We start from the raw sequence: 27,296 nt of genomic DNA, 5'->3' as shown, positions 1-27,296 counted from the left end.
TTATTTATTTAGTTCTTTAGCCCGTCTTCCCCAGAAAGGTCAGAGTGGGTTACAAAATTTACATACAGTTTTGATCTGAAGTTTCCAATTCAAATGATACATCCAATATTGTTAACAATTTAACAGATATAAAACAGCAATCCTAGCATGGAAAAAAATTCCCTGAAGATAAAATTCAGAAACTATTTTTAAATCAGCTCTCTTGAAGTCAGTAAAAGGCTTACAAGCAATACGTGATAATTTTTGTCAAAGCCGATAATAAGCTACACAATGTCAGCTCATCTATATGGAAAGGATTATTAGATTTTGTGGTGTTACAAGCCTCCCCACCCCCGTCCCTGCTGACAGGACATTTCAGGATTCATGACTGCATCTTACAAAGTACCCCCTGTCCTGGGCATTAATGGAGGGGCAAGGGAAGGAGTCACCATGGCATGAATGATTTTGGATGTCTGGGTTATTAGGGGTGGGGGGTCCTGTAGCTCAGAGGAGGACATTAATTGTAGACTGTTCAATTAGCCCAAAGTTTCTCTCTGTAAAGGCGTTGTGCCCTGTGCTCCAGCCCACTTGGCTTCTGCGACTGTTTATACATCCCTCTTTCCTTCTGTGAAGTTTAGATTTCGTGTCATCTGTGGGAAGAAAGAGAAAACATAAAAATATGATTACATTACATTACATTAGTGATTTTTATTCCGCTTGTACCTTGCGGTTCAAAGCGGATTACATAAGAAGAGAACTGGACATTTCCAGGATGGTACATGACAATAGAGAATACAGTTTGAGGATAGAGACTTAATAACAGAATGATAGTAAAGACTTAATAACATCGGAAGATGTTTTGGACGGCAGTGTTTTGGTTTCTTGGGGGATGGGGTGAGGGAGGTTAGGTAGATTGTATATATTTTTTGAACAGCAGTGTTTTGATTTCTTTACGGAATGTCTTGAGGTCTGATGTTGTGGTTAACAATCTGGTGATGGAAGGTTCGAGTTTTGCAGCATGATGGCAGATAAAGACCAAATAGTCCAGCCAGTCTGTCCATCTGCAGCATTCATTATCTCCTCCTCTCCCTATAGGCTAAGGCTCTCTACACCTGCATTGTGAGGTCATAGAGCATTATTGTTATAAGCTAAGGCTCTTAACACTTATATTGTGAGGTCACAGAGCTGTATGCTTATAGAAACAAAGAAACATGATGGCAGATAAAGGCCAAATTGGCTATGGTTCTCCCTATTGGCTATGGCTCTTAACATTTGCATCTCCTCTTCCTTTAGGCTAAAACTCTTTCCACTTGCATTGTGAGGTCATAGAGCATCATTGTTATAAGCCAAGATTCTTAACATCTGCATTGTGAGGTCATAGAGTTTTATCATAATTCTTTGCTCCAGTATCAGAGCTTTCACCCCAGGACTCTGAAGAATAGTATTCCTATCGGCCAGTTCCTTCGGTTGAGGAGGATTTGTTCAGATGACAAAGATTTTAACACCCAGCTAATGCGATGTCTCAAAAATTCACGGAGAGAGGTTATCCAAGACATGGAAGAGAGCCACGTACTGTCAGCGTCATTGGCTTGTTCATTCCGCCACTCAGAGATCTAGTGAGAATTTAGCATGTGTGTTACCCTATATTTGCAATAGCACCTCCATTAAAAACATCATAAGGAAAACATTGGCCAGTCCTGCAATATCATACTGTATTCTCCCAGAGTCCTAAATTTGCATTTTCCAGAGCTTGCAATTTAGGGGAAATATTGAAATACAGGGACTTGGACAGATCTAATCAAAGGCCATTTCCACATAGGAGATGCAGTGGTTGTCATTACTGCCAGTATGTGTTGGAGGTGGACTCAATAGAGATTCCTTCTAGTGGCGATAAATGGAATTACCTTTTTACAAACACCGATTGTGACTCCAGTGGTGTCGTTTATTACATAATTTGTCCTTTGGCCAATATTATATCAGAAAAATCAAGGTCCGTCTTGCTGAACATTTAAGTAATATTCGGAGGAGCCGCATAATGGCACCCCTAGTGTCACGTTGGCTGGAAGAAGAGCATCCCGTTGATGCCCTCAGGTCCACGGCTCTTTTCCATGCTACACATTTTTCAGGAGATTTGTCTAAATATTTACTAATTAAGGAACAAAGGTTCATTTTTAAGTGGCAAACTCTGTCCCCCCGGGGATTAAACGTAGAAATAAACCGGTTCCAGTTATGATTCAAAATGATCATCAAGTGTAGTTTTTTCATTTGGATGATGTCATTTCCGGCGGTCCCTTAGAGATAAAAGGGAGGGGTAATAGCAGGTGTGCAACGCGCATGGCTCAGTCTTCTTTGCCCTCTGAGTCAGAAATCGCCAAGAGTTGGTACGTGAGTTATTGATTTATAAACAGTTACGTAATAATGTTATTCAAAGTAGTATGAGTTAAGTATAAGGAGTACACGATCATTTAGTACTTTTTTTTGTATTTGTATTTAATCAACAGTGACCCCGCTGAAGGGACAGTGGCATCACTAAACAGTTTGGTTGAAGGGTCTGAGCACTTTACTTTTAATTAATAATTATATTTATTAGAGCTGTGATAACAGTGAGAAATTGATATACATCATCACAGAATTTAAATATATCTCCCTAGAAGACTGAGTGAACATTATAGAAACATTGAAACTTGACGGCAGGTAAAGGCCCAACGGCCCATCCAGTCTGCCCATCCGCAGCATCCACTATCCCCTCCTCTTCCTATAGGCTAAGGCTCTTAACATCTGCTTTGTGAGGTCATAGAGCTTTATGGTTATAGAAACATGATGGCAGATACAGGCCAAATGGCCCATCCAGTCTGCCCATCTGCAGTAACCATTATCTCTTCCTCTCTCTAAGAGATCCCACGTGCCTATCCCAGGTTTTCTTGAAAACAAGACAGTCTCTGTCTCCACCACCTCTACTGGGAGATTATTCCATGCATCTACCACCCTTTCTGTTAAAAAAAAAAGAAAAGAAAAGAAAAAGACACACACACATGGAAAACAAAAACTGGTTCATCAAGGAAAAGATGCAGGCATCAGCTGGGATCCACAAGGCAGTCAAGCACATATCCATTATCGGAAAGGTTTATTTAGCACTGGAAAAAGACTTTAATGGTAACATGGAACACATCCTGAACTTCCTCTGTCACTGTCACACTGCAGTTACTGAAAGAAAAGCCTGCTTTTAAGCAGAAATCGGCTAAGCCAGAGCTGAGGAACACACTCACAATGCCATCACCTTGCTTAGCATTTGACACTTGTATTTAAGGAGTGATTTCTGTGCAGACACATGTGAGCAGCCAGTGACCTCTGTCACTCCCAACACATTATGGCCTACAGCTTCATCCATCCTCCATAATTAACACTTTGGAAGATCTCATCTGTGGTTGATGCTCCCCACACCCCCCGACCCCCAGGTCTCTATGAGATAATGACCTCAGCCTGTCATCGCTTAACTAGTCTCCAGCCGTTAGCATGGAAAGAGGTGATGTCACTGTGCTGTTTGTCAGCTGCATTTCTCTAAGGCTCTCGTGTGCTGTCATTTCTTGCCTGTAGACAGAAGAGGAACTCTGAGGAGCTGCTCACAAACTGAAGTGGTAAAGTAGCGAGAGAGTTCCATTTGGAGCAAAACACAGCAACCTGAACTCCAGAAATGCTCTGGGAGAAACCCTAGGACTCCCTGTGATGGAGGGCATCTCTGCCAAACTCTCTGTCCTCAAAGATATTTTTCTTACTAGCCGTGGCAGCCATTAGAGCCTTGTCTCTATTCCTGGGATCTCTGGAGAGAGGAAGGCCAGGGTAGGGAACAGCTGAATGCCTGGTTAAATGCTCAGTGATCCCCTCAGAAACCAGAGCAGCCTCTCTCAGCTCACCCAGAGCACTCTATCCCACACTGCCCATCCATCAGGAAGCAGGGCCTGCCGAGAAATGCAGCTGGTACCAGAAGAAATCAATATGGGCTGAGGGGCAGGAACCCCTGGGACAGGATGAAAGGCTCCACAGCATGATTGTGCATCTGTGAATGACTAGATGAAAAGAAAACATACCAGAAGGGAAGAAAGACCATCCCCGGGCATTTTGATCCCTTCTATCTCACTTCATAATACAGTGCAAAGAATAAAGATCTTTCCCAGTCATTTCTATCCCTTCATTTTCACTGTATTACATGGTGCAGGGAATAAACAATAATAGTGCTTCAATGGTGTTAAATCTTTTTGAAAGCATAGCCACTCAATATTGGCTTTTGCCCAAGCTTTGAACCATTTGGTGAAATCGCACAGGGCTGCAGCATGCCTGAGCCCTGGTGACCTTAGGGATGCTCCATGAACTTCTCTGGCCACTCTGCTCCTTTTCTGCCCATCCAGTGGCCTAGTAGCGGAAGCAGTGCTTCTCTCCTCTAACTCCGGACCTGGCAGAGTCCCCTCCCCTTGGACCTCACAGTAGCCCAGCGCATTTGGAGATTTGTAATGCTAGGACCGGGGCGAGGCTCTTTAGCACTCCAACTATATCAGCCTGGGTTCTTGAAATTCAGGATCTCTTGTTGATCCTTGATGGGGTGGGCGGAGATTCTTTGACCATACTAAAGAGACTGGATTTGAGATTATAAGAACATAAGCAATGCCTCTGCTGGGTCAGACCTGAGGTCCATCTTGCCCAGCAGCCCGCTCACGCGGCGGCCCAACAGGTCCAGGACCTGTGCAGTGATCCTCTATTTATACCCTTCTATCCCACTTTCCAGCAGGAAATTGTCCAATCCTTTCTTGAACCCCAGTACTGTACTCTGCCCTATTATGTCCTCTGGAAGCGCATTCCAGGTGTCCACCACACATTGGGTAAAGAAGAACTTCCTAGCATTCGTTTTGAATCCGTCCCCTTTCAACTTTTCCAAATGCCCTCTTGTTCTTTTATTATTCGAAAGTTTGAAAAATCTGTCCCTCTCTACTCTTTCTATGCCCCTCATGATCTTATAAGTCTCTATCATATCCCCTCTAAGTCTCCTCTTCTCCTGGGAAAAGAGTCCCAGTTACTCCAATCTTTCTCTCTCTATTTCTGTCTCCCTTTCTTTCTTTCTCTCTCTCTCTCTCTATTTCTGTCTCCCTTTCTCTCTCTCTCTTTCTTTCTATCTCTCTTGCTCTCTATTTCTCTCCGTCTCCCTTTCTCTCTCCCTTTGTCTCTCTCTCTCTCTCTTTCTATCTCTCTCTCTCTGTCTCTCTATTTCTCTCTGTCTCCCTTTCTCTCTCTCTTTCTGTCCCTCTCTACTCTCTCTATGCCCTTCATGATCTTATAAGTCTCTATCATATCCCCTCTAAGTCTCTTCTCCAGGGAAAAGAGACCCAGTTTCTCCAATCTCTCAGCGTATGAAAGGTTTTCCATCCCTTTTATCAGACGTGTCGCTCTCCTCTGAACCCTCTCGAGTAACGCCATAATATTTCATTCCACATCACTAGAACATAACAAAAGAATAGCCTTACTGGGTCAGACCAGTGTTCCATCAAGCCCAATAGCCTGTTCTCACGATGGCCAATCCAGGTCACTAGTACCTGGCCCAAACCCAAAGAGTAGCAACATTCCATGCCATCGATCTAGCGCAAACAGAGGTTTCCCCCATGTCTTAATAACAAACAGACTATGGACTATTCCTCCAGGAATTTGTCCAAACCTTTCTTAAAACCAGCTATGACATGATAGCTACGTGTTCCAGAGCTTAACTATTCTCCGAGTGAAAAAAAAAAAAAAATTCCTCCTATTGGTTTTAAAAGTAACATCATCGAATGTCCCCTAGCCTTTGTAATCTTTGACGGAGTGAAAAATCGATCCATTAGAACTGGTACTCCATGGTAACCCTTCTTTACTGGGGAAAAAGTTAGAATATAGTGTATTAGATGAGTCTGGTGATCCCTTATTTCAAAAGCCTCTCTCCAAGACATCAGTGGCAGCACTGGTAAGAGCTTAAAGGACAGGGCTGACAGCTGAGACAGGATTAAACCTTGCCCAAAATAGCATTGGGATTATGGATGGGGGGGGGGAGGTGCTGGGAAGGAAGAGCCCAGGGACTGCAGTGGTGCCGACTTTGAAATTAATTATCATACAATGAAAATCTCAGCACTTGGTTGACTTAAATGGAGACTATTGTATAATTCAGTCCGTTAAATGCAAGAAATTATCTTACAAATGTGCCTCACTCCATTTTAAACTCTTTTATTCACAAAAATTTTTTTGTATTTCATAGATCCTCAGAGGGCCACCACGCACTCAAATGTATTTCATAGTGCGGGCTTTATGCACCCTTTCGTCACTGGACCTGATTTTTTAGTTAAGTGTAACATTTTAGTGTTATGACTAAAGTATAGGTATTCTGAAAGTACTTAGCTTTTAGTTGACGCTAGTCGGGAGGGTAGAAACATAAATGTCCAACATGTTTCGCCCGTCTGTCTCACAGGGCTTTATCAAGGCTCCCTCTCCCGTTGACGCAGTGGTTGGAGAAAGTTGTTACTGAACGGGAGAGGGAGCCTTGATAAAGCCCTGTGAGACAGACGGGCGAAACATGTTGGACATTTATGTTTCTACCCTCCCGACTAGCGTCAACTAAAAGCTAAGTACTTTCAGAATACCTATACTTTAGTCATAACACTAAAATGTTACACTTAACTAAAAAATCAGGTCCAGTGACGAAAGGGTGCATAAAGCCCGCACTATGAAATACATTTGAGTGCGTGGTGGCCCTCTGAGGATCTATGAAATACAAAAAAAATTTTGTGAATAAAAGAGTTTAAAATGGAGTGAGGCACATTTGTAAGATAATTTCTTGCATTTAACGGACTGACTTTGAAATTAATGACATCTTCCCATCACACAGAGAGGTTGGGATGCAGCTGACAGCCACGGAGCTCTCTGTTCCTCTCACCATAGGGCATCCCAGGGGGCTGTAGGGATCAGAAAAAGATGCATTTAAGCTTCCAAGAACATTGTAAATGTCTTTTCCTTACCCTTCTACCTTCCAATTTTGGGAACTCACAAAGGCTTGGGATGGTCACAGAGGATTCTCAGTGGTGGGGGAGTGAGAGGAAAAACCTGGGAGGGGCATAAGGGATCCTCAGTGAGGGGGCAGTGAGGGGTAATACTAGAGACTGGACTCAGAGAAGTGATTGCTCGTTTCCAAAATATGAGGGCAACAACAGACCAGCAAGATAAGCTTAAAATTGAGTCCTGTTGCACCGGGCTCGTTCTCATCATAAACCCAGAATCCCCAAAAGGAATCCAGGCCACAGCCACTGATTAAAAGGTCCTGGAAACATGTGGATAAAGGTGAGCCAGTTGATGTAGTGTATCTAGATTTTCAGAACGCTTTTGACAAAAGTTCCTCATAAGAGGCTCCTGAGAAAGCTGTCATGGGATATGTGGCAAAGTTCAGTCATGGATTAGTAATTGGTTATTGGACAGAAAACAGAGGGTAGGGTTAAATGGTCATTTTTTTCTCAATGGAGGAGAGTAAACAGTGGAGTGCCATAGGGATCAGTACTGGGACCGGTGCTATTTAACTTATTTATAAATTATCTGGAAATTGGGACAAGTGAGGCGATTAAATTTGCAGATGACAGTAAGCTGTTCAAAGTTGTCAAAACGCATGCGGATTGTGAAAATTTTAGGCAGACCTTAGGAAATTGGGAGACTGGGCGTCCAAGTGGCAGAAGAAATTTAAAGTGCACAAATGCAAAGTGATGCACATTGAGAAGAATAACCCACTTTAGGGGTTAGCGCCCAAGAAAAGAATCTGGGTGTCAATAGAGTAACATCTTCTGTTCAATGTGCCGTAAACTGCCATAAAAGCAATCAGGATGCCATGAATTATTAGAAAAGAGATGGTAAATAAGACCAAGAGCATTATAATACTTCTGTATTATTCCACGGTGCAACCTCACCTTGAGCATTGCATTCAATTCTGGCCACCATATCTCAAAAATAGATTTAGCAGAACTAGAAAATGTTCAAAGAAGAGCAACCAAGATGATAAAAGGATGGAACTCCTCTCGTATGAAGAACGACTAAAAAGGTTAGGGCTCTTCAGCTTGGAAAAGAGAAAGCTAAGGAGAAATACGATCAAAGTCTACAAAATCCTGAGTGATGTAGAATGGGTACAAGTGAATTAATTTTTTACTCCATCAAAAATGAAAGACTAGGGGACACTCGCAGTTACAGGGAAATACTTTTAAAACCAATAAAAAGAAATATTGTTTTACTCAGAGAATAGTTGAGCTCTAGATTTGAACTTGTTGCCAGTGGATGTGGTAAGATTGATTGAGGTAGCTGGTTTTAAAAAGGTTTGGACAAGTTCCTGGAGGAAAAGGCCATAGTCTGCTGTTGAGAAAGATATGGGAGAAGCCACTGCTTGCCCTGGATCGGTGGCATGGACTGCTGCTACTATTTGGGTTTTTCCCAGGTACTTGTGACTTGGATTGGCCTCCGTGAAGACAGGATACTGGGCTAGATGGACTTGCCCTGCCAGTGAGCGAGCAGTAAGGGATTGGGACAGGTGGGCTCCTGGTTGACTTATGAGCTTTCTTTCATTCGATCATGTTCTGTGGTAACTTGACCAGAACAACTGTGCATGATGAATCCCTGATGAGAGCCAAGTGGGGAGGGGTATGAAAAGAGGCCATGCAAGATGACACTCTGATAAGAGCCTATATGTCTCACTGGTTCTCTCTATCTCTAACTCAAGTCTTTTCCTAGGTGACTTTCCCCTCCCCTCCTCTTTGACACTCTCTCCCGATCTCTCTCTTTTCTCTGATTCAGTATCTCACCCCACCTCTCCATGTCCTCAACGCTATGTTGCTCCCTCTCTCTGACATGTCCCTCTCCACCTCACCCTCTCTCCGACTCTGTCTCTCTAGTTATCCTACTCTTTCTATGCCCAACTCTCTCGCTGTCCTCCAATCCTCCTTAAGCTCTCCAGGCAGAGACAGAGGAGAGATCCCTACAGTAGCTCTTTCACCTGTACCCAAGGACCAGGGCTGTAGGTAGGGGGCAAAGTCCATCCAGCACACTTTCATACCCTCTGCATACTGATGGCCATTATAGGCAACGTCTATGGCAGTGGCTGGCAGGCTTTCATCCATAGGGCAGCAGCACCACCTTGTGGCCTGCTGGAGGAAAACATGTAAACACTGCCACAGGCCTGGAGTGCAGGTTGTACAGAAGAGAGGTCATCATCATTCAAGAGTAGCAGAAGGTAACTTTATCCCACATTAAAGAGAAAAATAGACAGGAACTATGCTATTCTTAAATCCCCTCCCTGAACAGCTGCCTGCATTATTCAGGGAATCAGAAGCAAGGGAGCGAATGGGAAATAGAGTGGATGGCGACTCATTTCATTAAACTCATCCCAACTTCCAAGCACAGCAGAAAGCCACAACCTGGTTTTTCCAGTCTGACCAGTAGCTCTCCATCCACAGTGTGCGGATACATCCCAGTGCTGGCATTAACCAGGTTTCTCTCTCCATCATCCACGAGCCCCCCAATAGGGGGACTTTTTTTCCACAGGGTGGGCACATTGACCTTTCAGTGGGAAGGTCAAAGCAAACCCATCTCCAGCCCTGGCCCCTGTCTCGAACAAGATCTCGGTGGGACTTGGGCGCAGTGCCCACCCCATTCCTCTACCTTGAGGATGAGTGACCCCTCAAGTCTGGACCATCCCCTCACTCGGAGGTGGTGGGCAATTCCCAGGAGGCAAGGGGGAGTGGATTTCCGGGATATCAGCTCCCCTTTACTCAGGGCTGGGGTAGGAGACAGGAAAGCTTGCAAGCAGGCAGAACATTTCATTCTCTGGCTGCTGCAGTTTCGCGGAAGATCTCCGGGACAGCGAAAAGAAGTCCAGCCCGGATCACGTCCAGGGACGCGCTGCCTCTCACCTCCTTGATGTTTTAAATGCAGGTCTTGGTGGGGTCCAGCGTGGCTAGGGATTCCAAGCCAATCAACTCCTGGGGGGGTCTGGGCTTCTCCTGGGGTGGCGGTGTCTCCTGTGACCCCGGCTCCTGCAGTCGAGAGGCTGGTGCAGGCCGCCTGTCCTGGTCATTCAAGGAGAAAAAGTCATAATGGTCCATGGGAGTGTCCAGGTGCAAAACTAGACAAGAAAAAGCAACAGGTAAATTATAGAACACCACCACCACCACCACCACCACCACCATCATCATACACATACACGGCTGCCATTGAGAACTCCCTCCCCTCACTCTCGGTATAAGGCCAGACACTGAATACTCTGAAGATTTGTCAAACTGGTATCCGAGACCATTGAGGCAGAGAAATGAACAGGACCTTAGTAACACATACAAACTCTTCTCTCCACTCCTCTCCAAGGCTGCTCTCATATCCCAGGGCACTGTGGGATTTGTAGTCCTTGATCCTATCACTTGAAAGCACTACTTCCAATCCCACAAATCACCAGGACTGACCTCCAATATCCCTATAGGAGGTGGGTAAGTCACCACCTTCCCTGCATCTCAGTCTGAGGACCGTTTATCTTTTCAGTATGGGGACCATGTATAAAAGCCCTCCCTCCCCCCCTTGCTGAGAGAACATCACTAAGCTTAGGCGATACAGACAGTGCCAAGTTACCATGTTCCAAAAAGGAGAGTTGAAACCATCCTGGTGCATTATGGGACCTGTAGTGTTTCTTTCAATGATTAAAATCAAAACTGCATAAGAACATAAGCATCGCCTCTGCCGAGACAGACCACAGGTCCATCATGCCCAACAGTCCGCTCCTGCGGCGGCCCCCCCAGGTCAATGACCTGTAAGTGATCTAATGCTCCAAAGCATTTTGTACTGTATAGTAATCCTCTAATTGTACCCTTCAATCCCCTTTAACTTCAGGAACTCGTCCAATCCCATTTTGAAACCCAAAATCGTACTCTGCTCTACCACCTCTTCTGGAAGCGAATTCCAGGTGTTCACCACCCTCTGAGTGAAGAAGAACTTCCTAGCATTTGTTCTGAATCTGTCTCCCTTCAATTTTTTTGAGTGCCCTCTAGTTTTTGTTGCCCCTGCCAGTCTGAAGAATCTGTCCCTCTCTATACCCGTCATAATCTTGTAAGTTTCTATTATATCCCCTCTTAAGTCTCCGCTTTTCCAGGGAAAAGAGCCCCAGCTTCTCCAGCCTCTCAGTATATGGAAGGTTCTCCATGCCCTTTATCATTTTTGTTGCTTTGGGATGCAAGTTCAGAACCAAACTGTCCAGCCTAGAACTTGGTAAGTTGGCACTACTGCAGCTCAGTATGACCCCAAGAACACACAGGGCGAAGGCTGGTTCTTAATAATCCCTGGATCTGGAGTTGTATGGCACTGGGTAAGTCTTCAGAGCCTGGGCCACTTTTATCCCTGCAGAAACTTACCAGGATCCTCAAAGCCTCCCTCATACAGGCGGCGATGGGAGAACATCTCCTTCCTATGGGACCTGCTGTAGAAGCAATAAATCAGAAGCAAGAGGCAAACCAGCACTCCAGCTGCCCCCAGAAAGAGAGCCAGTACCTTCCCCGTCATTCCCGGCCACTGGCCCATAGCTGAGTCTGTAAGAGAGAGAAAGAATCATATAGAAAGAATTCAGGCCAACTTTAAAATATCACACATGATCTTTTAAGTACAGAAGAAATGCCATACTGGAACAGACCGAAGGTCCATCAAGCCCAGTATCGTCTTTCCAACAGTGGCTAACCCAGATCCCAAGTACCAGGCAGAAACCCAAAGAGTAGCAACATTCCAGAGCTGAGATTGTGATGTCACAATGGCTTCATTGTCCTATACTTGGCTCACATAAGAGCCGCCATACTGGGACAGACCAATAGGTCCATCTAGCCTAGTATCCTGCTTTCAACAATGGCCAACCCAGGTCACAAGTCCCTGGCAAGATCCCAGAAGAATAAAACAGATTTTATGCCGCTTGTCCTAGAATTAAGCAGGGCATTTTCACAAGTTCATCTTAATAATAGCTCACAGACTTATTCTTTTAGGAAATTAGCCAAACCTTTTTTTAAACCCTGCTACACTAACTGCTTTTACCAAAAAGCATTACATGGAATAGTTTTCTAGTTTTTTCACTTTGTCTACCCAGGAAAGAGACTTGGGAGTACTGGTCGACAAGTTGACGAAGCCGTCCGCGCAATGTACTGCGGCGGCGAAAAGGTCAAACAGAATGCTTGGAATGATTAAGAAGGGGATCACAAACAGATCAGAGAAGGTTATCATGCCGCTGTACTGGGCCATGGTACAATCTCACCTGGAATACTGCGTCCAGAACTGGTCGCCGTACTTGAAGAAGGACACGGTACTACTCGAAAGGGTCCAGAGAAGAGCGACTAAAATGGTTAAGGGCTGGAGGAGTTGTCGAACAGTGAGAGATTAGAGAAACTGGGCCTCTTCTCCCTTGGAACATACACAGGTAGGGCTGGTCTCGGTTAGGGCGCTGGTCTTTGACCTAGGGCCCGCTGCGGGAGCGGACTGCTGTTCACGATGGCCCACTGGTCTGACCCAGCAGCGGCAATTCTTATGTTCTTATTAAAGTCTTTGCAATGAGCTCAAGAAAGCAGATAAGTTACCTCAAAGGAAAAAAATATCTATAAAGGGTGTTGGTGCAGAGATCTACAATACCCTGATTAGACTTTTGAGATTTAATCACCTTACTTTCCTTCGCCATTCGTCGATTATCACTATAGGAGTACCAAATTTTGTTAGACTAATGTATTAAAACACAATATTTCTCTGTTCAGGTTATTCCAAGAGAATGATGGGAACTGCGACATTAGCAGGCCAAACATTAGCCCAGTCATTGCGAAGGGGGTTTTGACTTAACTGGATCAGGCCAGGCTACACCTTCTACTGTAATGGTAATGTGGATTATAAATACCTAAATTATAATACCAGGGTAGGATTACTATATGGCTCCAGAAAAAGGAGGATGGATTGACACATCTAGGTTTTACTTCCATTGAAAGCATTTACATTCAGCTCAAGGGCCAGCTTTTGAATCTGCTGTTACCAAAACTTACAAATCTTTAGTTCAATTTAAGAACTTAGTACATTTATTTTTTTTGGAGGCGTATACTTAGCTGGTTGGGTACGATCGGTTGTGCAAGAAGACTATACCTTTGGCGTTTTCCCTTCCCCCCCCTCTTCTATTTGATCTTGGGGTCAGTAGCATGGAATGTTGCTACTTTTTGGGAGTTTGCCAGGTACTAGTGACCTCCATTGGCCATCGTGAGGATGGGCTACTGGGCTAGATGGCCATTCTTAGGGTTACTAGATTTTACTCGTGTAAAATCTGTACCCATAGACCCACCCCCATGCCCACCCAGCTTTGTCCCATCACATCCACACCACACCCCCAGCTTCACCCCCTCAGTTCGTTCTCGACAGTCAGGAGGGCATGCGTCCATGTGCGGATGCCCCCTCCCCCAACACAACCTGAAGAGAAAACTTTGCAAAACCTGGAGAAAGTGCGGGGTTTTGAAAAGCCGCCCAGACGTGTCCTCTAAAAAGAGGACATGTCCGGGTAAAACCTGACCTCTGGTAACCCTAGCTCTTCTTCTGTTCGTTCCCTTCACTGTCATCTATTGTCTCGCCACCTTTTTCTTTAATTGTAAACCGCTTAGACATTTTTAACGATAGGTGGGAAATCAAGACAAACTTAGAAACGTGCAGCTCTCAGCACTTAGTACTGACTTTCCCCCTCCATGAACCGAACTGGAGACTACCCTCAGGTTCCTTTGAACGTGTTGGGCTGTTTGCCTAGATAATACCCCCCTCCACCCCCATGCCAGCTACCTCTCTGCTCAGCTCTCGCCCCCGTGATTTTCTCCTCCATGGCGCTTCTTGCTGTGGTCGTTGCTGCACCAAAAGCGGCGACGCCTCCTGCCGCATGGCTCCCCTGGGCTGTCTTGTTGAAAGATTTGCTGAAAGATGGGGACAAGTTCTCTGTGCCATTTGTCCCCGTTTCGCCGCTGGCATTAACCCTCTCTGTACGGTTGAAGGCACCATCTTCTGGCAGGGCGGTACTGGCTGAGGTCTCGTTGAAGCTCAGAAGCGAGGTGTAATTCCCCAAAACATCAGAGCCTTCTTCACGGGAGGTGGTAGAGGCAGGAAGTTCCAGCAGTGCAGATGTTCCCACACTATCCAGGTCCTCTGGGAGGCCAGAGGCTTCAGGAAGGGGTGACGGAAGAAGGGTAGAGAACTCTTGAGAAGCAAGCACTTCACTGCAGAGGTGGAAGCAGAAGAGGAGGCAGGGGAAGGGCTGTTCAAATCTCATCTCCACCACCTGCGGCCAGAGATAAAGCTGGGAGAATATTTCACCCCTTCCTCCAGATCCGTGATCAGTTTAAACAACCCAAGGGCACAAAGCAGAACTGATCCAAGCTAGCTTTGAGAAACAGGGCAACTGCACGCTTCCGGCCCTGAAAAATGCCTTCGTGGGCACCTGCTAGCCCCCACCTCGTTTTCCTCCCTGCAGCCAGCCACACCCAGCTCTGCTGCAGCCAGAATGAGGTCTCAACTCCCTAGGGCAGGTGTGATGGCAACACGGTGGGTATGTAATGGCCCCAGCAGATCTCTGCCAGCATCCATAGGGAGGTACCCACAGCATGCCAGACCTGGCAGAGACGCATCAAGTTACCTAGGTACCCATGAGATGCTTGCTATTTACACAGAGTTTGCAAACAGTGGAAAGAAAGCTCCTCAGCCTCTAGTCTCTCGGTAGCCAACAAGGTTGCTACCCAGCACCGAAGCCAAATTAATCAGTGCCCTATGCAGGAGCTGCAGTTGTCACAATCTAAGGATTGAGCCCACACCCCTTTCCCATCAACACAGAAAGGTTCTCCTCCATTTCACTACCACGTCCAACCATGACCCTTGATCTAGACTAAGAATGACATGGGGACAAATGTGTCCCCATCCCTGCCCCTTTCCTATAAGCTCTGCCTTAACCACTTATGGTTTTAAGTGGTTTGAGGCTTGTGCAGATGAGGACAGATTGTAGAAATGCAGGGACAGGAAAATGAGTCCCTGCAGGGCTAGGGAAAAATATTGTCATCCTGTCATTCTCTCTTCTGTTTTCTTTGGAGTGTGTGTTTGGTTGTTTGTTTTTTTAGTAGAAGGAGGTAGTTTGTGTATTATATGATCCTTCCACATTTGTGTTTGGTGATTCTCTCCTCTAGAGCCAGAAGCGGATACCCCCCCTCCACCCCAGGTTTTACCACTATGCTTATCCCATAGACCAGGGCTACTCATGTGTAGTCCTTAAACAAGCATGTGAAAACCCACCCTGCCTATCTCCCACAGACATTCATTGTGGATATCCTGAAAACCTGGCCCAGAATGGGAGTGCCTCTGTGCTTCGCTCAGCCTTTGCCCTCATGGCTAAGGCTCCTTTGCTTTGTTTGTTACCCAGACCACTTCTTTGCATGGTTTTTATCTTCTAAAATCACTGCAGTCTCACCCGATGCCTCATTGTTCCAGGGCATCGGAGAGGGTTTTGGCTCTTTGGTACCCCTAATCGCACGTATTAAGATGTACAGGGGACATATTGTACACTACCAACCCTCCTCACCTCCACAGCTTCCCCTGAGCTAGATCAGACAGGCAGGTACCAGAAAGCCTTTCCTATAGTGGTGTACAGGTTTTCCTCATTACTCCACATACCCGGAGGCTGCTGCAGCAACAACTTACTGTCACCACCTGCCCATCTGTGCTGGTTGTCCAACAGCCCTGCCATCCTGTCCAGAGGGGACAAATGCTGTACATATATATGAAGTTAATTCCCGTTGCTTATAGATCATCCTGTCTGCATAGAGACAGAAGTGAACCATTGACGTAACCCTACTTGGGCAACCTTGACTGGTGTGGAAAACTGGCATCACATTCACCACAGCTGCAAGGAACACCCCCCCCCCCCCCCCCCCCCCCACACACACACACACACACACACAGCTGGCGACAAGGCTACCACCTCAGGCCTTCATTTTCTCATTGTAGCCTCCCCCCCAAGAGAGCACACTGTGCTTGGCTCCCACATTGACAACAGTATGGAAGCAGCTCAGATTTAAAACCACCCCATGTGCCAGACCTCAACGGGCAAGAAACCACAGCTCCGGCTTAACCTCAATGCCATCTTCCATTCACTGGAGGGAGATGGTAGCCACACATCCACCCCCACCGCAGGTGGTATTAACAGATGTGTGGCTAAGGTGGAACCAACAAGCAGAGCCACCTTGTTAAAACGCAGATTGAAGCTTAGTTTGTAACTAGTGCTACATATAGGTAGTAGCGCTATAGAAATGATTAGCAGTCATGTAACACAATCTTGAGAAGGACAATGTTTTTTTATTTAGTGACCCATATGTTAAACAAGAATCAGCTGATACCCCCCAACACTGATAAGATCTGTTGACTGCAGCATCCATTCCCCCCTCCATCGGCCTTCTAAGCTAGGTCAACGGAGGGACTTTTGGAGGACTGTTTCCCCTTCCCAGCCCAGAACAATCTTCAGTACTAGGCGAAATTCCAGTGTAGCAACAGCCAGGGGGTATCCTTCAGTGATGTCCAACCAACGTCAGCAACAGGCCAATGAGGAGCAGAAACATGGAAATGCTGAGAAGAACAGTGATCACCACCATCCCTCCCGAGTGCCCCTTCAACAAGGGCTTCATGTCCCAGCTGCTTGGGGGCAGGTCTGTAAGGAGAGAGATGAGTTAGTGAGGGGGGCTCAATCAAACCTAGAGTACCAGTGTGCTTACTTCCCCCCCCCCCAAGCCCTAAACCCTTGAACTCTACTTGGCATTGCCCCATTTCTTAATGTTAACATTTTATCATAGGATGAGAACTTGATTAATCCTGCACCCCTCATGCAGGAATAGCGTTCTCCCAATAACAAACCTGGCTTTACTGTGGTCAGTTAGGCTAAACCATACCCAGGAAGATACTGCCCAGTTAGATCACCTCCACCAGTTGCTTTTCCTCCCCAATATATTGTGGGGGGGGGGGGGAATGACTGGACCACCACAATACAGATATACAGAAGGAAGTCTAGAACAATTCAGCGCTGGCATGCGCTTACCTTGCTGAAGCTGCCCTACCCATCACATATGGTGAAAGATGACTTCCAGAACAGGGTCTATTCCCCTCCCCCTCCCACAGGTGCTTCATTCCCAATTGGACTGGTGCCCCCCCCCCCTCCCAGGTGCTTGAAGCCTTGAAAGAGGGGGCATTCCCCCCCTACCCTCCACTAGTACTACTAAAGTTATGAGACGGCATGGAACAGCATGTGTCAGGCTGGGTGAGGGGCCTCCAACTTAGCGTGATGAGCTCTTAGAGGACCACAATGAGCCTGCTGCAATTAAACATCCTGTAGGGAATAGGCTGTTTCAGTGCAGAAGTACTTCAGATCTACTGATTACGCCTTACATGAAAAGCCTGCTGGGGCTCTGGTAATAGCCGAGACTTTCCCTGCATCCCATTGTTGCTCACCTCTTGTCTGGAAGGACTGGGACCAGTTTGATGCTGCCACTTGCTCCTTGGCCTGGTTGTACAGGACATAACGCACCCTGTCAGAAAAAAAGATTTAGTGAAGATAAGTCTGTTCTACCCTCAACTAACTGATACATTAAGCAGAAATAAATTTCTAATACTAAGTGTCCTTCTGGGAAATCTTCTGTAAGGAACCTGCAACTCACATGCAGCAGGTTCATTGTATAGGTACATGGTTCATTGTATAGGTGGGCCAAAAGTAGGAAAGCAGTATTCATTCATTTCTTTGTTGTACAGGTATTGAATAGGTATAACACTATTGAATAATCAAGTGAAAGCAGAACAATGTAATCAATACAAAAACTTCACACAAATGTTATTTGTGGCAACCATAAAATAAAAAACCTAAACAATGCAGAAGAAATGAATGCTGTATAGCTACTTTTGACCTACCCTATAGAATAGCTTTGGATTATTCTAGAACAGGGGTCTCAAAGTCCCTCCTTGAGGGCCGCATTCCAGTCGGGTTTTCAGGATTTCCCCAATGAATATGCATTGAAAGCAGTGCATGCACATAGATCTCATGAATAGTCATTGGGGAAATCCTGAAAACCTGACTGGATTGCGGCCCTCAAGGAGGGACTTTGAGACCCCTGTTCTAGAAAGACATGAACTTAACCCCCCACCCCCTCCTCCAACACAGATCCTGGTACCACCCCAGATACTGAACACGGATCAGTGTTATTTTGAAGGGAATGAGTCCCTCTAATCACCCTGGTAGTGGTTATTCTCCCAGTCTGATGGGCAAGATATCCCAAATGAATTTGAATAAAGATTTGCATGCATGCTTGCTATTTGCATTGTATGCAAATACATATGCATTAGGTTATCCTGAAAGCCTGAGTTCTTGGCGGCCCTGGAATACCATAGAATCAATTTAAGACAGGAGTTCAGCATAACCAATGACCATGCACTACCTCCATTTTATTTGGTTTCATAGCATGTCCTCACACAAGAGTTCAGAATGGGTTACAGATTTACAGACAATCAATTCAGTGGTATCTAGGACAATTCAGCACTAGATACAGATATGAAATAGGGAAGTCGTACATATTTTTGTAAGGGATCTTGAAAGCCTGACCTCTAACCCTAGAAGGCTGGAAATGAAGACCCTAGACATAAGACGAAGGCAGAAATATGCAGATGTGGGTGGTTTGCTCAAACAGTCTTCAAGTTAGTAGCTACTCCTGGCTCTGTAAAAAAATTAGGGCATCCCTAGCAGTCATTTTTAGGCAAGATGACACCCCTCTCTTGTTCATGTTGGGTCTGCTGCATACTGGCTTACACTTACCCCTCAGCTCTAGTTGCTGTCCTCATAGGTGAACACTCACCTATAGCTGTGGCCTGGTAAGACACTCCGGACTAAGCTGTCATTCAGCCACATGATGCTAGGTCCCATCTGATAAGCAAACTGCAGGACAGCGGAGGGCTCCTGGAATATGGGGCTGCAGGGGGGAACCTGGTAACTCTGAGGTAGTTTGTAGGTTTCATTGTCATCTACAAGAAAATACAACTTAACACCAGACCCTTTGATCATCTCATTCTTCCCCCATAGGATTTCATAAGATAATTGTTTGTACCAAATCCTCATCCCCTTCCCCCATGACTAGAAACCAGAACTAGAGCCGGCCTTCATTGCATTAAGCCTTCCTACGCCTTCAACCTTATACCACCAGAAGCCCACCAAGTTAGGAAGCAACAGAGGGGGTGGCTAAGTCACATTGGCTGTGCACCCACATTACCTGCCAGCTTAATTTGCACCTCAATAGCTGCAGTGCTCTTATCTGCCTGGCCAGGGTCTACAGCATCCATCAGCCACTTTTCATAGAAACAGTAGGCAGGTCGCAGCCAGAGAAGGGTTGACAGGTACGAATCCCTGGAGTACAGGGAGATAGGGTAATCTGGAAAAGAAGGGGGGAAGTCATCCTTACTTGCACCTATCCTATCTATGGATATCTTAACTCAAATCCCACTACTGTTCTTTGAAGTCTTAGGAGAGTCTAACCCTCAGTTGCAAACTTAGATAATAAGATCTATGCAGGACGAAATACCTGCTGCACCCAAATGTAACACCATGGTACAAACAGCAGGTGGCAGCAGTTTATACACTTCACACATGGGTGTGTGAAGGTCACAGGAATGACTACAGAAGGGGTGAATTTAAATCTGAATGAGACAGCATAGAATGGCAGACTATAAAGTTGGAAACAGTCGTATGTGATGTGCAGAAAGTTCCAGCAAGAAGCAGGTCTTATCCACTGAAGAATGTGGACGCTAAATATTGCTATGTGAGAAAAACATTGGGATTCTAAACAGAGAGTGAGAAGAAAAGTTATCATCGGGTGCTTTACTATTCCTACCAGTAAAGCCCAAAGTAGGAAGGCCAGACTTACAGTACAGGAGGGAAAATACAACTGCCATGCAAGTGTGTACCGTGAGTGGACAGATGATCCTCAAAGTTTTTTTTAATTGGGCCAGGAGCCTTTAGTACATCTCAATATGTGGTCTGTATACGTTACAGCAGGAGGCGCTCTTGACACATTGTAAGCATGGAAGCAAACCTTAGCAGTGCATCTGAGAGACTACAATCCCCAATGTGCCCTGACGGAGATAAGGGTCATTTCTACCACCATGTGCCCTTTAAGGAGACACTAGGATAAGAAAAGACACATTGAGTAAACTCCCTAGCCCCAGCCCTCAAGAGGTAGGGCCCCTGTGTTTCCCTCCTACCTAGTATTCCCAGCTCACTACCCTCCAGCCAACACATCACTTGTTATCTTACACCACATGGTGTGAAATATGGAGGGGAAGGGTTAGGACAGTTTGCCACCATGATACCACCCCTTCCTACATGTTCTCTGTGTGCAGCACATGGGGCACACCAAAGAAGCAGACACTTAAGTACTTTTTTTTGCTTAAGGAGCATTTCCTCCTTAACCAAGACGTTACTACCACCACCACCCATTAAAGGCCAAATTGCATTACATTCCACAGCCCACCCCCTCAGCATTAAGAAAGGTGGGAGAAGGGAATTCACAGCCACTCTGTCCCATACTCTACCTCAAAGCCAGTTTCAGACCCCTTACCTTACCCCTAAAACATTAAAATAAAAAATAAAGCCTCAATACTACCTTTCCCAGATTCAGAAATCACAGAAAACCTTCATTACCAGGTAGCCCATCCTCCCCACAGTAGCCTGAAATAGGGTCCCCACCACCCAGAGCTTCCAGAGACTAGAGATCACTTTTCTTACCCACAAACTGCAAATTATCATAAGAAAAGCAGCCTAGGGAGATGACAAAGAGAAGACAGGAACACCTAAGCCAGGACAGGGAAAACATCCTGAGAGAGAAAAAGAGAAAGAGGAGGAGGAGCTGCTTTTAACAAGGGTGGAGGGCTGGTCAGGTGCTTTCACCTGGGCTTGAAGAGATGGGGGCAGGGCACAAATTAAAGCCACACCCTCCAGGGCAGGAGAGGCAGTCCTAGCCTAGCAGACGTTTCCTTGGCTCCTACTTAATTGTGGACACCGTCCTATCTCTACTCCCCCAGGAGTGTGAGTCCCCTCCCCCCACCACCCCAAATTTGTTTTCTGGGTACCTCCACATCTTTCTAATTAGTTTACCTCAGATTGTTCCTTGCATTTTAGGATTCCTCTCTCAGGAAAGCTGGTTCAGAATGAAATGATGATTCTTTTGTCACTTTTTGTGGTTAATATTCTGATAATGCTGAGGTCATCCTTCTAAGCAAATGTACAGCTAGAAAACAGCTCCCTGTACTAACTTTACAGCTTCAAAATCTGCCAAATTGGTACATGCCCCATGCAGGTATCACTCTGTTCTCCTAGAACAAGCAGGATGAGTCAGCTCCCAATTTGCTTATAAGCTCTCCAATAGCTCAGAGAGATTTTTTTTCTCTCTCTCTCTCTGAGCACGTGCAGTGCCCAAGCCCTACCCATTTCCCCCTGCTTCCCCCTAATCCCCATTCATTGATTGTTATTGACCAGTTTCACTGTTCTGTGAGTATTATTGCTCAGTTAACACAGCGCTTTATCAAAAACCTTGTTTCCACAACTTCACCTGCTTCGCCTGATTACCCTGCCCGGCTCGGCCTCCACAGCCAGGCGAGGGCTGCACGGAGCGCTAAGGCGCAGGTCCAGTCGGTACATCCCTCGGCTAGGGAGTCACCCATATGTGGCTGACTCATCCTGCTTGTCCTAGGAGAAAGTGTAGTTACTTACCTGTAACGTAGGTTCTCCGTGGATAGCAGGATAGTCAGCCACACAACCCACCCGCCTCCCCATACGGCCGACCTGGCCACAGCTAGGAACATCCTGGGGATTAGGGGGAAATGGGTAGGGCTCGGGCATGCCCAGTGGGGCCCGGGCACTGCACGTGCTCAGAGAAAAAAAAAAAAAATCTCTCTGAGCTATTGGAGAGCTTATCCGCAAATTGGGAGCTGTTGGGACAACACCCATATGTGGCTGACTATCCTGCTGTCCACGGAGAACCTACGTTACAGGTAAGTAACTACACTATACAGGTAAAGCACTCATACAGCACAGACAGCTGAAAAGAAGATCGCTTTCAGAGCCCCATGCAGACGTCGTACTGAGGCACCTAAAGCACAGAGCAGTCCCTTCATCAGAGCCCCACGCAGGCATCACGCTAATCATATAAGCTCTTCCACATGTTGGAAAGTCTCCCTGCTCCTAAGTCGGGTCAGGAGTGGGGCAAAGCCAGTTTTTCTTTATCAGGATGGGAATAGATTAGGACATGAAAGGAGGGAGTGTCATGGAGTCCCCTCAAGGGGCCTTGAGGAAGAGGACAGTCCCCCCCCCCCAGAACCGAATGTTCTGTACCTCTGATTAGAACCCTACTAGAGCAACTCCCCCAGCCCAGGGCAGAGTGCCATCTGTGGCTTCTCATTATACATTCCACTTCACACTAATGAGAAGAGAGAGGGCTGAGGTGAAGGACAAGCTGGGTGCTGGCCGTCACTGCACAGTGACTCACGCCAGGTGACCCCGCGCAGCCTTTATAACAAGTTGCCCAAGGCTCAGCAGGCGCTGTGTACAATTAGACAGTGACCTCCGTTGACCTCCCCTCGCGCGGGCCCTCTGGAACATTCTGACTCATTTGCAGCATCAAACGAGCGCACGGCCGCACACGCAGCTCCGAAAGCCATCGACTGCCTTTGAATTAGAAAGACGAGCTTGTCAGACCAGTGCCGCCCCGTCCCCAGCGACGTGTATGAACTTCTTCAAATTAATATTCTCCGTGCTCTTAATTAAAATGTTTCCTAGCTCGCTTGCTGTCCTCTGAGACCATCTCTCCCTATGACCCCCTCCCCCCCAACCCTGGGATCTCATTCACTGGAACACAACGAGAGAAACTTCTTTCTTTTTCAATAAAGATACCTCAGTGCCTCTCTCATCTCTGTCTCTCTCTTCTTTCCTCTCTTTCTGCCACATCCCGCACTCTCTCTCTCTCCCTCTTTCTCTGTCTTTCACTTCCTCATCATTCCTCTACCCCCTCTCCTCCCTGCATCTCTCCCTCTTTCCTTCTCTCACTTTCTCATCATTCCTCTCTCTCCTCTCTCCTCTTCCTATCACGCTGTTACCTTACCTCTCTCTCTCTCCTTTTCTCCTATCCTTCCTATTTACCCACTTCTTCTCTGTCCTTTCCATCCCTCCATCTTTTTCTCCGTCTCCCCCTCATATTTCTCCTCCTTCCCTCTTCCTCTTATATCCCTCACCCCCTCTCCTTTTCTCTTCTTTCCTCCTTCTTATCTTGCCCTCCTTCCTTCCTATTCAACCTCTCTTTCTCTCCTTCCCCCTCCTTCTTCTCACTTTCTTCACTACAGAAGTTGGTAGATTGTTGGTTATTGAATGAAGATGGGGTTACACTGACTGGTGATCTTATCCGTCAAATAAAAAAGAAATAATGAAACATGAGTCCCGCCACCTGCGTCATATCTCACCCCATCAAGTGATATAAATGTGGCCAGAGGGAGGGATGTCCACAGAGGAGCTCGACGCAAACAGACTGGCCACATCTTCCAGGTAATACCAACTCTCCAACCAAGGCTGAGCTCTCTCCCTTCTCCTCTGTTAGGTGAGTAGTATAACAGAATTGAATTACAAGGCAGTCTAGGGAACCTTAGAACAGGGAGGTGGAACAGGTCAAATCTGGGACTGGTGGTATCATTCATGGCTATGAAAGATCAGTGACATCTGCCCCAATAGAGCATGTGCAGAGAGCATGGTCGACCTTTGGTCTCCATCCTCAAAGGGGTGACCACGTGCATTGCACGTTTTTGCATTTTACCCATTTTTCTCCAGAGGTCTAGACAGAAAGAATGACCTGTGGCACTGCTACCTTTTGCTCTGAGTCCAGGCGGTGCCTGATCCCCGGCCACGGGATGCTTCCTATAGGAAGGACTCAGCTGAAAGCATCTTTTCCTTTCAAACCTTCCTGGTAGCCAGACAGAGAGGCGCTGGTGACTTGGACTGACCACTGTTGGAAGCAGGGTCCTGGGTTAGATGGTCCTTTGGTCTGACCCCGTGTGGCTGTTCTTATGTTCATAGGATTTGCTGTTTTGAGAATGAATTAGTCAGTCAATATGGCCATCTGTCTCTAGTGTCTAAAGGTCTCCCTGCCCCCCCCCCCCCCCCCCCCCACACACACACCCTTTTGACAGGATTTAGAGTTCCCGGGCTGGGATCAGAGACAAAATGAAGGGGAAATCTGAGACAATCTGGCTAGACAAGACCCACAGGTGGTACAGGAGGGGAGACAGTGGGGGTTTGGGGAGGGGACAAGTATGAATTGGGGATGGGGGAACAGGCAGATATATGTGGGGTATAGGTTGAGCACAGTTGGGGACATAGGAGGGACAGGTGGGGGGAACAGTTTGGGATGCACTAATGACCCTCAGCTTGACAGTGTGTCTGGGTTTCCTCTTTGCAGATAATGTATCGAGGCGTTTCCGCATGGAATCTGTTGCCCCTAACTGTCCTTCTGGGGTGCTGTGTGATGCTGTCTTCTGCTGCTGTCATTCCTTACCCCCGTACCCCAAACAGGTGAGTCTCAGCTGCCTAGTCTGGCCTTCTCATTATTTCATCCACAAGAGGTTCTGGGATGGATACAAACCCCAATTCCTGAAGAAATGAAAATCAGTCCCGTCCCCACACCTCCTTTGCTTAGGAATGATTCCTCAGGTCAGAGGGCAACGCCTGGTTATTTGGAGCCTCAGAGAATTTCCATGCACAAAAGGAGGAAATCCCTACAGGGTACAAAGAGATCTCCCCTTCCCTATATTCACCCTCAATTGAGAAAGCAGACATCTTTTCTTAAAATTCCTTTTTTTATTTCCAGTTCTGCATTGTTGAGGTGACAGGTGATTGTTTTTGAACGTTTTCAGTGATAGAGAGTGATACAGTTTATGATGCTGCTGTTCTGTTAGTCATCGGGAAGCGGAAATTTGTGTTGCTGCTGTTCTGTTAGTCAGTCATCAAGAAGCTGATCCTACATCACCAGGGCACAGAGGAAGCAGACATACAGCTGGGCTTAGGCCCAGGGAATGTGAAAGTCAGGGGGGGAGGGTGGTTGGATCTACAGCCTCAGCACCCTGGGGTTGTGGGTTCAAACCCCGCGCTGCTCCTTGTGACCCTGGGCAAGTCACTTAATCCTCCATAGCCCCAGGTACGTTAGATAGATTGTGAGCCCACCGGGACAGAGAGGGAAAAATGCTTGAGTACCTGATTGTAAAAACCGCTTAGATAACTTTGATAGGCGGTATATAAAATCCTAATAAACTTGAAACTTGAAACCTCTAAATCCAGAGGGTATTTCACCTTTTATTTACACCCAGCTAGGCTATGGTACCTCTAAGACCAACACAAGAGTGACAGAGGGATAAGGGTACTAGGTCTCACCTTCATGTACTGGAAGACTCTTATGCCCCCTTCTTTGCCCACTGTTTTCCAGATTCTGGAAGAGGGAGTTACCCAAGTACCCAGCCAACGTACAGCTGCGGGGGCCCTTCTTTCCTGGCATGCTCCTCTGGGCCCTGCATCCTCCCTCCCCTGTCCTCTATGACTGGAGCCCACAGATTACAGCATCCGACATGATGCCCATCCAAGCTGGCAAGGTTCACTTCGACTCTGATGGGGACCCCAGGAAGTTGGAGGTGGGGAAGAGGCGCAGCATCGTGGTGGCTGACGACGCAGCCTTCCGGGAGAAAAGCCGGCTGCTGACAGCCATGGAGCGGAAGAAATGGTTGAATGCTTACATGCAGAAGCTGCTAGTGGTGAATTGAGACCGATCCCGAGGGGAGGGGCAGGGCCGACCTTTAGGTCAACCAGCACTTTGTGTGGTTTTGGGGCTCTCTTGTGCCACAGCTCCCTCCTCCTCTCCTCCCCCATACATACTTCAGAAACTGACTTCTGCCAAGCTGTGAGAGATTAATTTCGAGTTAAAACCTGTATTGAATAAGCCAGGGATTCAGAAGAGTGAAACATGGTGATTAGAGAATATGAATACCAATTTCTAATAAACCCTGAATACTACTCCTGAAACACAAATGTTTTCTTCTCCTTATGAACTAGTGACTCGCTGATTAGCTCTTCCTGCATCGTCTGCTTCCCCTGGTTATGAAGGGATTTGTGCAAGAAGGGGGTGTCCATCTCCCCTTACCTCACTTCCATGCTAAGCATTGTGTTCAGGAAAGAGCAAGGGAGGTGGGGGTGAGGGAGAGCAAGAAAGACAGAGAGAATTGCACTCTCAGTCCCTGGAAGGTGGTGTGGGAAGACAGGAGTTCTGGGGAATGAGCAGGTCATGGAAGCAGGGGATTGTCAGCTGCGGTATTGATGAGGAGCATGGTGGTGAGAGTGGCCGTACCAACTTTGGCCTCCAGGTGTCACTGTTTTCCCAGGTATCTTAAACCCTATCTGGAGATATTTGTATGCTGACTTCTAGGCAGTGGCCACCAAACTCCAGGTCAGGGGTTCTTAATCCAGTCCTCCAGATGCACCTAGCCATTCAGGGTTTCAGGAGATCCACAATGAATATACATGAGAGAGATGGAGGAAGGGCATGCACATTTATCTCAAGTAGATTCATGCTGGATATGTTGAAAATCAGACTGTCTGGGTGTGTCTAGAGAATTCCTACAGAGATCCCAAATTAGTCCTAGACTCGCATCTCAAAGCAGCATGGGATTTGTGGAGCCTGATCCTGTCCACTAAAATCAGTGCTTTAAGTCCCATAATGCACCAGGAAGGGGGGATGGTCAGAAATCCAGGACTGTCTCAAAATCTCCAGCCTGGGAATGGTTAACTTGACATCTCTGTCCCTGGTAAACGGATCCAGCCCTTGTTTTCCTTCATTGCATCGATGGATTTGTGGTTCTGGTTGCCAACAGGATCCACATTTGCTAGACAAGGCTAATCCATTCCTGGGTTCACATGTTGCTTGCAGGGGTACTGATTTCCCCGTTGCATTCCCTAACAAAATCAAAGCTACAAGTCTCTACTTGTATGTTGCCTTTTTGTGATTACACATTCAGGGTGATTTACATTTCTATGAGTACTTATTTTGCACACAGGGTAGTGGAGGATTAGGTGACTTACCCAGGGTCACAAGGAGCAGTGGAGGGATTTGATCCCATGACCTCAGGGTGCTGATGCAGCAGCTCTACCACTGGTGGTG

At 46.6% G+C, this 27,296-nt stretch overlaps 2 protein-coding genes across 6 annotated transcripts; one reads left to right on the top strand and one right to left on the bottom strand.

Annotated features, from left to right (window-relative positions):
• Window positions 1-16: 16 nt before the first annotated feature.
• Window positions 17-21,428, bottom strand: GFY (golgi associated olfactory signaling regulator). Of its 3 annotated transcripts, none has more exons than XM_033960134.1 (7): window positions 21,209-21,428; window positions 19,329-19,487; window positions 18,918-19,083; window positions 17,527-17,603; window positions 11,409-11,582; window positions 9,927-10,082; window positions 17-629 (listed from the first exon to the last, which is right to left on the bottom strand). In XM_033960134.1, the coding sequence occupies exons 2-7, from the start codon at window positions 19,396-19,398 to the stop codon at window positions 484-486; spliced, it is 789 nt and encodes a 262-aa protein (XP_033816025.1). In that variant the 5' UTR covers window positions 19,399-19,487; window positions 21,209-21,428; the 3' UTR covers window positions 17-483. The 3 variants fall into 3 exon arrangements, with proteins under 3 accessions (XP_033816025.1, XP_033816023.1, XP_033816024.1); XM_033960132.1 differs by lacking the exon at window positions 21,209-21,428 and adding an exon at window positions 20,840-20,994; XM_033960133.1 differs by lacking the exon at window positions 21,209-21,428 and adding an exon at window positions 20,840-20,994 and having other exon boundaries at window positions 494-629; window positions 9,927-10,138.
• PTH2 (parathyroid hormone 2) lies at window positions 21,006-26,144 on the top strand. 3 transcript variants are annotated; one of them, XM_033960135.1, is made up of 4 exons: window positions 21,006-21,139; window positions 23,449-23,647; window positions 24,555-24,667; window positions 25,575-26,144. In XM_033960135.1, the coding sequence occupies exons 3-4, from the start codon at window positions 24,558-24,560 to the stop codon at window positions 25,903-25,905; spliced, it is 441 nt and encodes a 146-aa protein (XP_033816026.1). In that variant the 5' UTR covers window positions 21,006-21,139; window positions 23,449-23,647; window positions 24,555-24,557; the 3' UTR covers window positions 25,906-26,144. The 3 variants fall into 3 exon arrangements, with proteins under 3 accessions (XP_033816026.1, XP_033816028.1, XP_033816027.1); XM_033960136.1 differs by lacking the exon at window positions 21,006-21,139 and adding an exon at window positions 22,043-22,104; XM_033960137.1 differs by lacking the exon at window positions 23,449-23,647.
• Window positions 26,145-27,296: the final 1,152 nt, after the last annotated feature.

This window comes from Geotrypetes seraphini, chromosome 10 (genome assembly GCF_902459505.1).
Source record: "Geotrypetes seraphini chromosome 10, aGeoSer1.1, whole genome shotgun sequence".
NCBI classification, from domain to species: domain Eukaryota; kingdom Metazoa; phylum Chordata; class Amphibia; order Gymnophiona; family Dermophiidae; genus Geotrypetes; species Geotrypetes seraphini.
The sequence above is the reverse complement of the archived record's forward strand: the minus strand, read 5'-3'. Positions and strand labels throughout refer to the sequence as shown.

What these genes read in the sequence shown, in the direction of transcription:
- GFY (XM_033960132.1), bottom strand. Translation starts at nt 20,927, where the DNA reads ATGTTTTCCCTGTCCTGGCTTAGGTGTTCCTGTCTTCTCTTTGTCATC. An exon ending in CCAGTCCTTCCAGACAAGAG is followed by an intron (nt 11,583 to 17,526) that starts GTGAGCAACAAT and finishes TCTCTCTTACAG; the next exon opens with ACTCAGCTATGGGCCAGTGG. An exon ending in GCATTTAAAACATCAAGGAG is followed by an intron (nt 630 to 9,926) that starts GTGAGAGGCAGC and finishes TTCTTCCCACAG; the next exon opens with ATGACACGAAATCTAAACTT.
- PTH2 (XM_033960137.1), top strand. Translation starts at nt 24,558, where the DNA reads ATGTATCGAGGCGTTTCCGCATGGAATCTGTTGCCCCTAACTGTCCTT. An exon ending in TACCCCCGTACCCCAAACAG is followed by an intron (nt 24,668 to 25,574) that starts GTGAGTCTCAGC and finishes ACTGTTTTCCAG; the next exon opens with ATTCTGGAAGAGGGAGTTAC.